An 18,063-nucleotide genomic window follows, 5' to 3' on the forward strand; every position below is an offset into this window, starting at 1 on the left:
TTTTTCTTTTAAGAGTTTCCTTCTCATAAGAGTTGCCTATGCTTTGGAGTGGCTTCTAACAGTCTTGCGGTTCTCGGTACTTTGTCCGAGCCTTTGAGAAGGCTTCTGTTAAGGTTAGGTGCTGAACATGGTCTCTTTCCCTTAGTCTCTCACTCTGACAGGTGTAGGATATTGTTAATCTAGTGCCAGGGCACCAAACTTGGACCCTGCCAGAGTGTGACCTAGGGTTCGAGCTCTTCTCAGTCACATCTTTACATGAAGCAGAAACTGGCATAGACAAGAGTTTTTTGTGGAACATGAGGGCTCTGCAGTGCAATCTGAAGAAGACCTGACACCTTGGACCTGAGTGTAGGCAACTCTTCCTTAGCAGACAGACAGAATCAAGAAAAAGTTGGTCTAGAACACAATCTCTTGGACTTCAGGAGTTGATCCCTAATGCATACACCTAGACTGCTAAGAGTCTAGGTACCAACTAGGACTGACACTTGAGAAATCAGGGGCTAGCCCCCACCCTTTTCTTCAAGAGGAAGGTGTAGTTGGTAGGGGTTTGAAGGTTGGGGTGTCTATGCAACAGGCCACCTTCATGGCCTTTATTTTACAGGAATACCCACAGGTCCTTTGACGCCCTAGTGCTTGGTCTTGTGGTGACTGCTTGAACAGAGTTATAGGTAACACGGATCCCTTATGGGATAATAATCATCTATGGTAATGTATAGATCCAAGTCTGGAATGGAGGCAGGATCACAGGCTCTTCTCCATTCTTTCTGCCCCTAGCTTTAACTTTGAAAAGCAGAGTCTTTGGTAAGGAAGTAGGGTCTGCAATACAGCATTACTTGTCATATATTGGTTATCCACACAGCATTCAAACCCTTATCCTTTAATTAGGGAGGTTGATTCAGTGCGAGCTAGAGATGATCGTTAAATCTTGGGCAATGAGCATTTATCCAGTGGCGAGGGTGCAGGCCTAGGTGCTCCACCCCCTCTCCCAGCTAGAGAGCTTCACTTTTGATTCACCTTCATGTACTGTCAGCTCCTCACCAAACTTTTTCATTTCCTTTTGCAAGAAGTGAATGTGGATGGTTAACTGAATGGAATGGAAGTAAAAAGTTTGTGTTTGCGGGGGGAAGGGTGGATGTTGCAGCCAGTTTATGGCTAAACGGGCTGTAGATCTACACTACCTCTATGCTTTGTGTAGGGGGTATGAATTTTTACAGTCATCAGTGTGTGCAGTGTAGGTTGTGGCCTCCTATGCAGTGCCAGGGTTCTCTATTGGCAATACCCATGAAGACACCAATGAAGTCATTCACTGCTTTTGTCTCCTTTGGGGGTGCTACTGCTTCTGTCTTCCCTGTGCATACGCCCCTGGATCGGTCCCCCGGGGAGTATGTGTCAGGAGCAAGAGTCCTAGGATTTACTTCAGTGGTTTTTTTCAGGTTTCAGTGGCATGAGGGTAACCCCTAGTGTTTTCTGCACCATTTTAGAGGCTACGAGCTCTTTACCCATGACTGTACAAACTGCTGACAATGAGTTTGACCTCAAGAAGCCAAGGCTATTTCTCCTGCTTCCCCCTGTGCAAATGCCCCAAGTGTTCATGGAGACGCCACTGGTGAAAGGCTTGTTGGTGCCCCCAGTGTTGGGGAGCTTGGTAGTCCCCCCAAAGCTTAAAATAAGTCCTATAAAGTGACACTGTTCTGCCAGAAATGATGCCATCACTGTAGGGCCTTGGCCCTGTAATTGAAGGCCACCAAGGCTAAAGTGCATGTTCCCCCTTTGCCTGGGGTTATCCTGGTCCCCTTCCCCTGTGTCAGTCACCCCGACCCTTGTGCCTGGGCATGCGCCAGGTGCCGGTATTACTTGTTCCCTTTATTTCTGTGGCTTTGCTTCTGGCCCCACTGGTTGCGGGGTTGCAGAACCCTGTGAGTGTGCCTTCCCTGTTTCAGTGTGCCCCAGTGTTGCGGCTCCTTTTGGAGCAATCCGTGTGTTTTCTTCCCCCGGGGGAACGTCACTGTTGCTGGTCTCTCATCCTCAACCGCTCTGCTTGCAGAACTGGGAGTGAGAGTTAGGAAGAGTAAAGAAGATTGCACATTGTTCTTCCTCATTCGCCTCCTCGTCCTCTGACCATGATTCTGTTATTTCTTCTTAGTTGAAGAAGAAAAGGAAGAGTTTAAAGAAGTCCAGGAAAGCTAGCTGCAGTTGCAAGGATAGGGCTCCTTGCAACACCACTAAACTCTTGGGGATGTGCATGGCTCCCGAGTGGCTTCCAATCCCATGGGGCCCGGAACCACAGCTAAGGGTGGGATACAAGGTTGAAATGTGACCCAGGGTCCTGCCCCGGATACAGATGTGTACTGCCCTGTACACAGTTGATGGAGGGGCTTCGGCATCTTCCTTGTTCTGGCAAGGGGTTACTAGCCCAGATTGAGAGGATGGCATTATTTGAGGCTGTCCTTGTGTGCTTTGGAAGACATGTAATGTGGGCCGGAGGAACTATTCCTGTGTTCCTCAAAACACGGGCCCATGGCTGTCCTGCCTGGTCCTTCATCAGCTCCCAATTACATATTTTTCAATATTAATCTTACCCGATGATCATGTAGCTGTCAACTCTGTTGCCCGACAGAAAAATCTAAGGTCGGGATACGCCAGCGATCGCTATACAGGTGGGGGTGTACACAACAGCGCCATCTGTCGAGTAGGTACTCAGGTACTTCTTGTCAACAAGAACTCAATTTTTCCTCTGTCGTGCCACCGGCAAGACCTACTTGGATACGCTGTTGTTTCTGGAGTTGTTTTTCACGTTTTTGGTGATGTATTCGCTCTAGATTTTAGCTTTAGCTATTCAGGAACTTTTATCATTAGCTTATCAAGCTTTTTGATTAGATTTGGATTAATTGTTAATGAACTTTGCTAGATTTTGGATTTCCCCCTTGGCTAATTCAAGAATTCAAGATGTCTGACCATTCTCAAGTCCCTAAGTACAGGCAATGTAGCGTTAGGGCTTGTTCTAGGCGTCTTCCGAAGGCCTCCATAGATCCTCACACCGTTTGTTCCAATTGTAGGGGTAAATCCTGTCAATTGGAAGATCGATGTGAGGAATGCGCTGGGCTTTCGGAATTCGATTTTAACGAATTCCTAAAGAATGCACGTAGGCTAGAGAAGGATAGGATCAGGAGGAGTTCTTCTCGCTCGTTTGATTTTTCCTCTCCCCATGCCCCTCAACCTACTCCTTCCCCTATAGTGGTGACTCCCGACCCTGCTACTAGTGCTCAACCCTCCATGGCGGACATGATGCGTGCCATTCAGGCTCTTGGTGACAGAGTGGAGTCATTAGCTAATGACCGGAATCAACTTTTGGCCGATGTCAAAGAGTTGAAAGCGCAAAGTGCAGTGGGAAGTGTAGTGAGTGCAAGTGAAGTGAAAAGTGTCAGTGTCAGTGTTGCGCATGAGGGTACATCTGTTCGTGCCAGTCGTCCTCCCAGTCCGGGACCTCTTGCAAGCTCCCAAGCCCAGGGGAGAAGCAATGTCGAAGGACCAAAGGGTTCGACAGGCCTTGATCAGCGTACGGATGTACCCTCAGTGGTTGCGGACGTATCTGTCAGAGATCGTCCCATCCACAAACAGACGAATGAGCCCTATCATTCCTCGTCTGTGGAAGAAGTTTCTAGGAAGAAACGTTGGACCAAGGTCTCACGACCTCTCAAGCGTAAGGTCCCTTCCGAGCGAGTCCAACGGCCCAGGTGTAGCCACTGGGTCAGTTCGGACTCGCCGCAGTCTTCCGAAGACTACACACCTCCCAAGAGAGGTAGAGTGGTTCCGCAGCAGGCAACTACTCCGTCTGTTGCCACACCAACCACGGTAGACCCTAAGTGGTCCATGCTGCAGACTATGCAGTCTCAGCTTGCTTCCTTCATGCAGGAGTATCGTGCTGAGAAGGTTGACACTGCACCTGTTAACCTACAACCTGCCACGGTTGTGCGCTCAGCAGATACTGCGGCTGCCTGCTCCCACACTCCACCTGTGAGAGCTCCACCACCGATGCGCAGTCGACCCTGCCAGACGCATGTTCATGCTGCACCCTCCGTTGACATGCGTGAGCTACCGCATCAGCAGTGGGAAGGTGCTGTCAAGCTGCCGTGTTTTGACGCAATGCGGCATGCTCCGCAACCCATGCGGCATGCTCCGCAACCCACGGCAGTCCCTCCCACGCACCAGCACTCCGCTTTTGTTGTTGCCAGCTCGCAGACTGACCAGCAGCGGCATGATGTTGGATCCGCAGCAGCTACGCATGCACCCGTGCTGCCGGATTCAGCCGTTCAGCTTTCTGCTCCACCTTTGCCACTTCCTCCTCAGCTTTCGGATGATGGAGTATCTGATGACGACGAAGCTGCGCATTTGGATGATCCGCACTCCGACTTAGAAGAACCCAAGTCTACGCCTCCCTCCTTAGACTTTAGGAAAGTCCTTGCCCTGTTCAGGGAGTTGTATCCGGAACAGTTTGTGTCTGCAACCCCGCGCTCTCCTCCCTCCGAGTTTGCTTTAGGCATGCAGTCAGCAGCTCCTGCCTTCACTAAACTCGTACTCGCACGCTCATCCAAGAGAGCTTTGAGGGTAATGGGAGAGTGGTTGCAGTCCAAGAAGCAGCTGGGAAAGACTGCTTTCATCTTTCCGCCTACCAAGCTTGCTTCCAAATCTAGCGTCTGGTATGCCACGGGAGAGGAACCCGGCTTGGGAGTTCCTGCCTCTGCCCAGGGCGACTTCTCAAGTCTGGTTGACTCTCCCCGCAGGCTGGCTATGAGACGATCTAAGATTTGCTGGTCCTTTTCTGACATGGATCATCTGTTGAAGGGAGTTTTTCGTGCTTTTGAGATCTTCAACTTCCTCGATTGGTGTTTGGGAGCGTTAAGCAGAAAGACTTCCCCTTCGGATAAGGACTCTGCCATGCTTATCATGTCTAGCATTGACAAAGCCATTCGGGATGGGTCTGGTGAGCTTGCGGCTTCGTACGTGTCGGGAGTGCTTAAGAAGAGAGACCATCTTTGCTCCTTCTTGTCTGCTGGGATCACTCCTTGCCAGAAGTCGGAGTTGTTGTTTGCTCCGCTTTCCAAGTGTCTCTTTCCGGAAGAGCTGATCAAGGGGATGGCTGCCTCGTTGATCCAGAAGGATACCCATGATCTGGTGGCGTCCTCCGCACGTAAGGCCAAAGCTTTACCTTCCGTGCCTAGACCTAGGATGGACACACCAGCGTCTAGGTTCATCCCGCCCTTTCGTGGCAGAACCTCCAGCAGAGGAGGTACCCGTGCCGACAGTCATCGTGGCAAATCGAAGAAGGGTTCCAAGTCCTCAAAAGGCAGAATCTGACTGCCTACCTCTCCAGACAGCAGTGGGAGCCAGGCTCAAGAACTTCTGGCAGGCTTGGGAGAACAGAGGTGCAGACGCTCAGTCTGTGAAGTTGCTCAGGGAGGGGTACAGGATTCCGTTCTGCCGCAGTCCCCCTCTAGCAACTTCTCCCATCAACCTCTCTCCCAACTACAAGGAGAAGGACAAGAGGCTAGCGTTGCAACAAGAGGTGTCTCTCTTGCTACAAAAGGGAGCGGTAGTCATAGTCCGGGACCATCAATCCCCGGGCTTCTACAACCGTCTCTTCCTGGTAGCGAAGAAGACAGGAGGTTGGAGACCGGTGCTGGACGTCAGTGCTCTCAATGCTTTTGTCACCAAGCAGACGTTCACAATGGAGACGACGAAGTCGGTCCTAGCATCGGTCAGGAAGGAAGACTGGATGGTCTCGTTGGACCTAAAAGACGCGTACTTTCATGTCCCCGTCCATCCAGACTCCCAACCTTTCTTAAGGTTCGTCTTTGGAAAGGTCGTGTACCAGTTCCAAGCCCTGTGCTTTGGCCTAAGCACGGCACCTCTTGTGTTTACCAAACTGATGAGGAATATTGCCAAATTCCTTCACTTGGCAGACATCAGAGCCTCCCTCTATTTGGACGACTGGCTTTTAAGAGCTCCGTCAAGTCGTCGCTGTCTGGAGAATCTCAGATGGACTATGGATCTGACCAAGGAATTGGGTCTCCTGGTCAATATAGAGAAGTCCCAACTCGTCCCATCCCAAACCATTGTCTATCTAGGTATGGAGATTCAGAGTCGAGCTTTTCGGGCTTTTCCGTCGGCCCCCAGGATCAGTCAAGCCCAAGAATGCATCCAGAGCATGCTGAGAAGGAACCGATGTTCAGTCAGGCAGTGGATGAGTCTAACAGGGACACTTTCATCGCTGGCCCAGTTCATCGAGTTAGGGAGACTCCACCTCCGCCCCCTTCAGTATCATCTAGCTGCTCACTGGAGAAAGGACATGACGCTAGAAGCGGTCTCAGTTCCTATATCCGAAGAGATGAGGTCTGCACTGACGTGGTGGAAGAACAGCATTCTTCTCAAGGAAGGTCTACCATTGGCTGTTCAGACCCCCGACCACCTTCTCTTCTCGGACGCATCGGACACGGGCTGGGGTGCGACACTGGACGGACAGGAATGCTCGGGCACGTGGAATCAGGAGCAAAGAACACTTCACATCAACTGCAAGGAGCTATTGGCAGTTCATCTGGCCTTGATAAACTTCAAGTCCCTCCATCTAGGCAAGGTGGTGGAGGTGAACTCCGACAACACCACAGCCTTGGCGTACATCTCCAAGCAAGGAGGGACTCATTCGAGGAAGTTGTTCGAGATCGCAAGGGACCTCCTCACTTGGTCAAGAGATCGAAAGATTTCGCTGGTAACGAGGTTCATTCAGGGCGACATGAATGTCATGGCAGATCGCCTCAGCCGGAAGGGTCAGGTCATCCCCACAGAGTGGACCCTTCACAAGAATGTTTGCAGCAGACTATGGGCCCTGTGGGGTCAGCCCACCATAGATCTATTCGCTACCTCGATGACCAAGAGGCTCCCGATTTATTGTTCACCGATTCCGGACCCAGCAGCAGTTCACGTAGATGCCTTTCTTCTGGATTGGTCCCATCTAGACCTGTATGCGTTCCCTCCGTTCAAGATTGTCAACAAGGTACTGCAGAAGTTCGCCTCTCACGAAGGGACACGGTTGACGTTGGTTGCTCCCCTCTGGCCCGCGAGAGAATGGTTCACCGAGGTACTGCAATGGCTAGTGGACGTTCCCAGGACTCTTCCTCTAAGAGTGGACCTTCTGCGTCAGCCGCACGTAAAGAAGGTACACCCAAGCCTCCACGCTCTTCGTCTGACTGCCTTCAGACTATCGAAAGACTCTCAAGAGCTAGAGGCTTTTCGAAGGAGGCAGCCAGAGCAAGGAGGACATCCACTCTCAAGGTCTACCAGTCAAAATGGGAAGTCTTCCGAAGCTGGTGCAAGGCGAATGCAGTTTCCTCAACCAGTACCTCTGTAACGCAGATAGCTGACTTCCTTTTACATCTAAGGAATGTAAGATCCCTTTCAGCTCCTACGATCAAAGGTTACAGAAGCATGTTGGCAGCGGTCTTCCGCCACAGAGGCTTAGATCTTTCCACCAACAAAGATCTACAGGACCTCCTTAAGTCTTTTGAGACCTCAAAGGAGCGTCGGTTAGTCACACCAGGCTGGAACCTAGACGTGGTTTTAAGGTTCCTGATGTCAGCAAGGTTCGAACCGCTTCAATCAGCCTCTTTTAAGGATCTCACATTGAAGACTCTTTTCCTCGTTTGCTTAGCAACAGCTAAAAGAGTCAGTGAGATTCACGCCTTCAGCAGGAACATAGGTTTTACATCTGAAACGGCTACATGTTCCTTGCAGCTTGGTTTTTTAGCTAAAAACGAGCTTCCTTCTCGTCCTTGGCCCAAGTCGTTCGAGATCCCAAGCCTGTCCAACTTGGTTGGTAACGAACAAGAGAGAGTACTTTGCCCAGTAAGAGCTCTTAAGTACTATTTAAGACGTACAAAGCCATTACGAGGACAATCAGAAGCTTTATGGTGTTCTATCAAGAAACCTGCTTTACCGATGTCTAAGAACGCAGTTTCTTATTACATCAGGCTTTTGATTAGAGAGGCCCATTCTCATCTGAAGGAAGAAGACCATGCTTTGCTGAAGGTAAGGACACATGAAGTTAGAGCTGTCGCTACTTCAGTGGCCTTCAAACAGAACCGTTCTCTGCAGAGTGTTATGGATGCAACCTATTGGAGAAGCAAGTCAGTGTTCGCATCATTTTACCTCAAAGATGTCCAGTCTCTTTACGAGAACTGCTACACCCTGGGACCATTCGTAGCAGCGAGTGCAGTAGTAGGTGAGGGCTCAACCACTACATTCCCATAATCCCATAACCTTTTTTTTTTTTTAATCTTTCTCTTGAAATGCTTTTATTGTTGTTTTTTGGGTTGTACGGAAGGCTAAGAAGCCTTCCGCATCCTGGTTGATTTGGCGGGTGGTCAAATTCTTTCTTGAGAAGCGCCTAGATTAGAGGTTGTGATGAGGTCCTTTAGTATGGGTTGCAGCCCTTCATACTTCAGCACCTAGGAGTCGCTCAGCATCCTAAGAGGATCGCTAGGCTCAGTAAGGAAGACGTACTTAAAAAGGCAGAGTAATGGTTCAAGTCGACTTCCTTACCAGGTACTTATTTATTTTATGTTTGTTATTTTGAATAACTGCTAAAATGAAATACGGGATACTTAGCTTCTAATGTTAACATGTATGCTGGTCTCCACCCACCCCCCTGGGTGTGAATCAGCTACATGATCATCGGGTAAGATTAATATTGAAAAATGTTATTTTCCTTAGTAAAATAAATTTTTGAATATACTTACCCGATGATCATGAATTTAAGGACCCTCCCTTCCTCCCCATAGAGAACCAGTGGACCGAGGAGAAAATTGAGTTCTTGTTGACAAGAAGTACCTGAGTACCTACTCGACAGATGGCGCTGTTGTGTACACCCCCACCTGTATAGCGATCGCTGGCGTATCCCGACCTTAGATTTTTCTGTCGGGCAACAGAGTTGACAGCTACATGATCATCGGGTAAGTATATTCAAAAATTTATTTTACTAAGGAAAATAACATGTTTCTCTCCTTGGAGCGGAATGAGTGTTCTCTTGCAGGTGTAGCAGAATCTTCTGAGTGCACGACGACTCCCTCAGCCCCAGTAAGGCATGAGAGTACCCGAGATTAGGCCGCCATGAGGACACCTGGAGAAGGCAGGACCACCTTTGTGGCCTTTTACTTGTGAAAATACAGTAAACCCACTAGTCCATTGACACCTTGATGCCTGGTCCTGTGGTGGCTGCTCCAACAGTGGAACCAGTTCAGCTCTCACATGGAATAAAGATGCATTTTGTTTATGATTTGGTAAATGTAAATTTGGAATTAGTGGTTGAGTAACTGGCTCTTCTTTCTTCTGTCACCACCTTCTATGTCACCAAGCAGTCAAATTATTACGTGCTGGATGGGACCTGATACTAACAAGATCCACTTCAGACATCCATTCTTTTGGTTTAAATCGGTATCTCTCCCACCCCTCTTAATGAAGGGGGAATGGGGCAATGTACATCAACCCATTGATCATCATACAGCTTTATCTTTCAATCTGACATCCCCTCTTGGGGGAAGGGGATCTCCATTTTGATTGAGTAAATGCAAGCATGTATCAGCCAGTACTTAGTAGGTAGTAGGTTGTCCAAGGCACCAGCCACCCACTGAGGTACTTCTGTTGAGTTATTGGGTCCTTTTATTAGCCTGATAGTACTACATAAGATCTTGGTTACGGATCATATTTCTTTTGCCTCATACACCAAATAATTTTTTCTTGTCGCAAGGGTTAATTACTGTACTGTAAATATTCAGTCATTACTTTCATCTTGGCAATGGTAGAAGAGACTCGTTAGCTATGGTAAGCAGCTCGTCTATGAGAAGGACTCTCCAAAATTAGGCCTTTGTTCTTTAGACTTGGATAGTGCCATAGCCTCTCTGTACCATGGTCTTCCATTGTCTTGGGTAGGTTCTCTCTTGCTTGAGGGTACACTGAGGCACATTATTTCCTTTGTTTCCTCATTTCCTTTCTTCACTGGGCTTTTTTCCCTGTTAGAGCCCCTGGGCTTATAGCATCCTGCTTTTACAATTATGGTTGTAGCTTAACAAGTAATAATGATAATAATTATCAGTCATTCATCACTGCAAAAGTCAGGTAGGAGGTTTCTGAGGTCACCGCTAACTCATGTACAGGTCAAGCGGTGGTCACTTCCAGGGAAGAAAATGATCCATCCAGTTAGGATCTAAGAAGGCTTCCAACCCACCAAGCAGTGAGTCTCCCTAATTAAAGAACAAGGATTTGTATTCCGCATAAGAACAAATCACAACTTATTAACCCTTTTACCCCCAGGCTCTTTGGAAATTTCCAACCCTTAACCCCCAGGGGGTTATCTTTTCCCAGCACATTTTGCAGTATATTTTTTTTTAAATTGCTCTAACAGCCTTAATTTTTGTCATAAAGAGGTCAGGTTGGTCTCAATCTCTTGAAAAATGCCTGAATTTTCTCAAAAAATTATCAAAAATATGAAAAAAAAAAATTTTATAGCATTTTTTTGCAAGGACGTACCGGTACGTCCATGGGGGTAAAGGGGTGGGTTTTGTGAAACGTGCCAGTATGTCCTTTGGGGGTAAAAGGGTTAAAAATATTTTATTTTTCCTAGTGATATAAACCTAAGTCCTCTAATCCAACTACCCACCGCAACCACCCCTCTCCAGCTGGGAGAAGCCCCTTACCCTTGCCAGCTGGATAACTGCATGTTATCTAGGATTTAACAGCTTCCTCCAGTTTGGGCTGAATCATTCTTCCTTATTAAAAGACTCAGTTTTGTATAGCTCGGGAAAAAAGCAAATTCCTTAACCCTTTTACCACCAGGCTATTTGGAAATTTCCAACCCTTAACCTCCATGTGGTTATTTGTTTTCAAGCACATTTTGCAATATATATTTTTTAAATTGCTCTAACAGCCTTAATTTTTGACATAAAGAGGTCAGGTTGGTCTCATTCTCTTGGGAAATGCCTGAAGTTTCTCAAAAAATTATTAAAAATATGCAAAAAAAATTTTAAATAGCATTTTTTTTTGCAAGGACGTATGGGTACGTCCATGGGGGTAAAGGAATGAGTTTTGTGAAACCTACCAGTACGTCCTTTGGGGGTAAAAGGGTTAAATACCGTATATGTGATGTTTATTTCATAAGTGTTAGATACGAATTTCATGTTTATTTCATTAGTGTTAAATACAAATTTCTTAAAGGTTTGTGATGTTTATTTCATAAATGTTGTTGTGTTAGAAACTCCTCAGTTCATCTTTTGAAATTTTACAGGCCTCTTCATCCTACACCAACAAATAGTCGACCTGTGATTTGTATATCCCAAGAAGAGTCAATAAAACGGGAAAAAGACTACCTAAATAAAGAAAAAGTAAGTGCTGTACTATATATTTATTCTCTAATTTTGTAGTTCCATAAGTATTCAGCGGGTAGCCATTTATTAGAAATAAAAATAGTATTTGTAGGGACATTTAATGAATATCTGTAGAAATATAGCCTTGACATAATCCAAAAGGTAGTACTAAGAAATTTTTTTTATAAGAATTGTCTTTTACAGTATTTTTATTTTTTTTTTATTTCCTAAAGTTTACTTTATTTTTTTAGTCAATGATGCTATCATGAATTACCTTTTGAATTTATGATGCCAGTCTATTCTAATGTATTCATCACTGTTTGAAGCTAGCATGATTTTTGGAGAACTTTTATTGCTATGTAATATTTTTTTTGTTAAATATAACAAATTTTATAAGTACAGTCCAGATAAAGTAGTGAATGCTTTCAATGTTGGAATTGCTGTTAAAATCATTAACGGTGTGTTTAAGGACATATATAGTTGTGAGTGCGACTGAGTTGTCCTGCCCGCTTTCATTTCAAAGCCTTCACTTTTTACCTTCAGCTCATGATTGAGAGGGGTGGTCAATGTACATGGCTTAACTTTAAAGGACTAATGTTTGTACTGTATAGCTATGGTAAATACGAATATAATTTTAAAATTTTAATATGTTTCTATGTGTGTACAAAACTTCTGTCTCTTGAAATAGAAAGACTTCCATTTGTGGGTAGGAAGTCCCCCTTGAACATGTGGTTGGTTATTTTTCTTTCCTGAAAATGTCTCCTTTCCTATAAAGGGTAGAGGGATATAATTAGGAACTTTTCATCAGCCCATCATGGGGATGAGTAGCCTGATAAGGCCTGGACAGTGCATGGTGGATGAAAGCTTTTCCCCGAAAGGGAGGCACACTGTGGAATGAAATAGTCAACTTTTTATTTGCAATTATTTTCCAAAAACAGTCTTATATACAAAATTCACAGATATGAAACAAGGTTTTCTTATAATAATACATGGTGAGGAAGAGGAGGAGGAGGCATACAGTGATGATGATTGTGATATGCATTGTCTAGATCAGATTCCTGAGCTGCCAAATCAGGGAGCTCATTATCAAATTCTAAAGAAAATCCTTGGAAAGACGACTTTACAATAAGACTCATAAAGTATCGTTTGACGAGGCTTCCTTGGTGATCTCAGAGATGATGAGGAAGCTGAAGTCAATGGCTCCTCCACAATAAAAATCCAATAAATTCCGTAAGCATATTAGGGCAGTTTCCGCCAAGATCCTTGAATGCACTTTTCTGAAACACATTCCCAAGCTTCATGAATTATGTAAATTGCTTTCTTGAGGTTAAAGCTGCGCTAGTACTTCCTCACAACATCTCTATCGTCTTTGCCTTAGTCAGATTTCATGTCATTCTCTGCAACAAAATCTTGGTGTAGTTAGTATTGATTTTAAGGATGATGCTACAACCCCAGTTGGAAAAGCAAGATGCTATAAGCCCAAGGGCTCCAACTGGGAAAAATACCCCAGTGAGGAAAGGAAATAAGGAAATAATTGAACAATATAAGTAATGAACAATTAAAATATAATATTTTAAAAACATTAACAACATTAAAACATATATATATAATCTATAAAAAAAACGACTAAAAGAATCCTGATAAGTGTGCTATCTTTAATTAGGGTTTTTAATAACTCTAAAGTAGTTACAGCACTACTCTCAGATGTAATGAGCAAGCCTTGTCCAGAAAAGGTGTCCTTGAATCACTGACATTAATCGCATTTCTTTTTTAGCCTTTCATTTTACCACCTTTCCCACTACTACTATTTTGCAGTCTTGGTTGTTGAATGGACATCCAAATTCATAATCAATCTATCATCCCATCTTTGCATAACCAAAACCAGTGTTGCAGCCTGTAGGCTAAATGCAACATATATCTTAACCATATAAGGTACTACATACATACACATACCAAAGCACTTCCCCCAATTTTGGGGGGTAGCCGACATCAAACAAATGAAACAAAAAAGGGGATGTCTCCTCTCTCTGATTTGTTTTGGTTTTAATTTTTTCCTTTCTTAAAATTCTTTTACCATGTATGCCAGCAATTACGGTTTTCTTTATTTTCAAGACCATCCCTTGTTTTGCCTTTTCATTTCTCACTATTTTGATTATCATCTTGAATTAATTTGTATTTTATATTCTCTTTTTCATAGTGCAGGTCCACCATCGATAATTTGTCGATGAATAATCTGGCACCTCTTTTAAGGTTAGGAATCGATTGACATGTAGGAGTCTTATTGCATGAAAATTCAGTGATGTAAACACTTAAGTCATTGTAACGTAGGCCTGTCGCATATTATCAGATGCTGTTGATGCTACACTGCCAAACTAATGAAGTTTATAAAAATCATCTTTTTTCATAGTCAATTATTGGTATTTCCTAATATTCTCAGTATATTTAAAATGTAATTTATGGGCTCAACCTGTGTCGCTCCGTGAAATGCTACTTAAAGCACCATTCCTAAGGTATAGATGCTGCTAAATATACCAGAGAAAAAAGTTGCATGGAATGCCAGGAATATACCCAGCTCGCTCACCCTTATAGGGTGTCGGTATAATAACATGGGCGTGTGAAACCACTACCAGAGGTCCCTTACCAATTAGTCTTCTCCTTCCTCAACAATTCCCGTTACTACGAGGTGTCGTTCTCTACAGCTACTGCACCCCCCCCCCACCACCACCACTACCACTACCCATCCTTCTCCCACCATTCCTTCTAAGCACCTGTGAACGTTCAGACGTGTTTTTCATAGCTCTGTGTTCTTTTGTGTTTTTAAAGGTGTCGGACGTTTTGGAGATCCCTGCTCCCAAGTTGAGTACTGTATTATATTTGTCTGTTTGGGATTTCTAGGTAGCGACACACGTTCATTTAATAACCTTGTTGGTTTTTCTCTCAGCCGCTTTGTTGACGCTCCCTTACGGGTGTGTATGCGGCCATTTGGTGTCGCTTCCTCGTGATCTCTTTGTTTTGTAAGACTTTCAATTAGTTCCTCATACTAATTGCAGTCTTATTTTTGTGTTCTGGATATCTAATTCAATGTTTTGGCATGATTTTGTCTTTTATTTAGGCTATTTGGACAGTGTTAGTTAGCCTACCTGACCGAGCAGTGTGCGGCTTCGGTCGGTAGCCTTCCACGCGAGAATTCATGGTTTTTTTTTGGGGGGGGAGATTTTACGGGGAATAGGAACGCGTTTTGATTGATTTTAGCTCTGCCTTTACATGACAGAGGGGTAACATGTTTTTTTTAATGCTACAGTATTACGTATTATTTCCTTTAGCTTTAGGGCGCATGATTTTCTGCTGGGTGTCACGGCGGAATTTAATTTCTTTAAGTATTTTGCCGGGGTTCCCGGCACAAGTTAATTTTATATTCATATACCAAATTATCTTACTCGGCTGTCTCCCTCCCCCTGTACCCACCTCGGTGGAATTCTTAGTCGCCACACCCTAACCTCTGGAAGTAGGCTTGAGTTATATACTTATGAGAGAAGGGAAAAAGCTGAGAGAGAGATAGCTCCCACGATCTGTGAGTCGATACAAATAGCGCTCTCTCCTCGGTTAGTCATGGATGGCCACCAGACGAGCCGGACCGAGTATGAGCCTTGCTATGTACTGCGTATTCCCCTATTCCCGGAATTCCATCTTCGATATTCTTACGCCCCGTGAGGGCCGAGATGACTTGAAATCGTATCCATGAGATAGTTACTATGTTTCTTTGATCGGATTCAGATAAATTTTTACCCTGTTCTGATCCCGTAGGTTGATCCCTTATATAACAGGATATTTACGGTATGGTTGTTCTGGGAAGAGGGTTACAGACAGAGCTTAGTAGTTCTTGAATTTATATTGTTACGGGCCGAATTTACAACAGTAGGAATTCATACTTCCAACCAGGTATTCCGGCAACAGTATTGGTGTCCCTAATTCTGATTTCCTTGTATCTCCTTGTCCCAACCTTTCTTTATCAATACATACATCCTACTCCGGTAAGGGTATGGAAGGTTGAGAGAAGTTTCATTGTAGAATTTTTCTCTCTGGAGACGGCGGACTGGTCCAATATTAATACAGCCACCGTTTCTGCCCGTTTCAACTCTTTGTAATGACAATACTTTGGATGACAGGAGATGGTGGAAGAAGGAAAACAGAATATTAGGGTACTATTGTAAAATAGTAAGAAAGAATACGACTCCGCTGAGCTAAACACAGCGGATTTAACTTAACTATATATGTCACTGGATTTTCCAGCGAAATCAAGTATGATACTCATGTATCAAATTGATTTACAGGTGGTACGCTGTCAGGAGACAGCATGCACTGCTGTGCTGCAGCAGTCGTGTGGGCATGAGGTCTGCCGATCTCATGCCGGGTGCCATGCTCAGTGGCCCCTATGGTAAAACGTATGAGGTAGGCCCTACCCAAAGCGGGCAAGCCTTCTAGGCTACCCAAACCACTCCCAACCAGACCATCATCAGCTTCTAAGCTACTGACGGACTCGGCAGGGACTAATCCTCCACATCAAGGGTCGAGAGCAAGAAGCTCAAAGGGGCAGACGTCGGAACTTGCTTTCGATCCGGTGGCCTTCTCGAGCCAGCTCATGGAGAGATTGAGTAGTATAGTCCAGTTTGGTTCAATTGCTGATCGCCTGCAGTTTATGGACAATTTGGGCCAGGGACTGCAAAATCAGGAAAATCCGATAGAAAATCCTTGCGGTCCGGACTACCACAACAACGGTAGTTTGTGGTTCCGGACGCGTCAAAGCTCCCGGCGTTTGTTTAGAACTACCCGTGGCGATTGGCTCTTCATGCCCCGTTCTCAGAGGGCATGTTGACAATAGCAGGAGATGGTCCCCGTCCGGTAGAAGATTTTGAATGCTATCCGCCCGGTTTACAATTCCCCTTCCCTTGATACGAGCACCCGTCAGTGGAAGAGCTAATAAGGGTAGACAAGGTTCCCAAGGAAACCGTTATCTAACCAAAAGAGTAAGCTCGGTCCGCCTGGGTCCGGACTTTAAATGAATGGGAATGTGTCAATACTAAGTTAACCCCTCATAAGGGTACAGTGAACCCTCGTTTATCGCGGTAGATAGGTTCCAGACGCGGGCGCGATAGGTGAAAATCCGCGAAGTAGTGACAGCATATTTACCTATTTATTTAACATGTATATTCGGACTTTTAAAACCTTCCCTTGTACGTAGTACTGTTAACAAACCACCCTTTACACCCTGTAATGTACAGAACACTTAATGCATGTACTACAGCACCCTAAACTAAAACAGGCACAAATATTAAAGGCGATTTTATATCATGTGTTTCCTAAACACCTAAAAAGCACGATAAAAAATGGCAACCAATGTTTTGTTTACGTTCATCTCTGATCATAATGAAGAAACAAACTCATTTAGTGTACACATATATGTACGTATGGTTAGTTTTTGCATCGATTATATTGATTATACAGTACTGTATGTTGATTTTTTTATTACCAATGTTTTAGTTTACGTATTTTTCTTAGGACTTCCAAATGAAATCTTTTTCTTTATGACGCCGCCTGAAACGACGGCGTGTACGCTCAGTAAACAACCACGCTCAGAACAAACAAGGCATTTAACACACATGATGATAGTGATAAATAATGATACAGTACATACAGTATTTACAGTACAAAGCATTTACAAAATATGTTACCTTACAAATATAAATTATACAGTACTTGTACGTAGCAAAGCAGGAAAACAATGAGAGAGAGAGAGAGAGAGAGAGAGAGAGAGAGAGAGAGAGAGAGAGGAGAGAGAGAGAGAGAGAGAGATTGTTTTACGTACGTAAATGTAAATTTTAAACAAAAAAAATATGATAGGTTACAACATGTAGACTTTTAAAACCTTCCCTTTAACTTAATGCATACAGTACGTACATTACTAAACTATAAAACAGGTTAAAGTAAAAAATAAAGATTGTTACTGTACTCACCACGAAAGAAGTTCAAGAAAAACTTGAATGACGATGGCGATGAATTTGCTGCACAGTAGAAATGATGATGATGAAGCTGATGATGTGTTCTACTGTGCAGTCAATGGTAGTATTTTACGTCTCTTCAGACGGAGGTGTCTTTTCCTGGGACACCTCTTCAACTTCTTCAATTTCTTCCGAAGGCGTACTAGCAGGAGGAACTGGCTCTTTTTTGCGAGGCTGAAAAAACATTGTGATCGGAAGTTGTTGCCGCTGCTTCTTTTTTCGATCCAAGAGCATCCTGTAGGGAGTCGTGATGTCATCGACCTTGTTGCAGAATTGCATCGAGCGAACCATATCCTCGTCCCACTCTTGCAACATTTCTTTCGCCTCCTTCATATGGTTGCAGAACTTGGCGAGCCGTTCTAATGTTAAGCCCGTTTCTTCTACATTTTCTTGGGTCTCTTCCTGGGTACCCTCACTCTCTTCCTCACTTGCCGATTTCGTCAGGTCTTCGAGGTCTGCGTCAGTTAGGGGCTGGGAATGGCAGTCCAACAACTCGTCGACGTCTTCAGTCGTCATGTCGCCAAACCCGTCACCCCCAATTATGGCAGCCAACTGCACAGATTTCCGTATTGCAGAGTGTTGGATTTCCGACGGAGTAA

General features: G+C 44.7%; 1 protein-coding gene across 1 annotated transcript in view; it reads left to right on the plus strand.

The window, feature by feature from the left end:
* The window catches only part of Polr2M (RNA polymerase II subunit M), a 56,518-nt gene that overhangs the window by 30,426 nt on the left and 8,029 nt on the right, over positions 1-18,063 (plus strand). The window contains exon 5 of the mRNA XM_068354702.1: positions 11,330-11,426. Coding sequence (XP_068210803.1) covers positions 11,330-11,426 — 97 coding nt within the window. The remainder of the gene's footprint in view (positions 1-11,329; positions 11,427-18,063) is intronic.

The sequence above is a fragment of the Palaemon carinicauda genome, chromosome 2 (assembly GCF_036898095.1).
Source record: "Palaemon carinicauda isolate YSFRI2023 chromosome 2, ASM3689809v2, whole genome shotgun sequence".
In the NCBI taxonomy this organism is placed as follows: domain Eukaryota; kingdom Metazoa; phylum Arthropoda; class Malacostraca; order Decapoda; family Palaemonidae; genus Palaemon; species Palaemon carinicauda.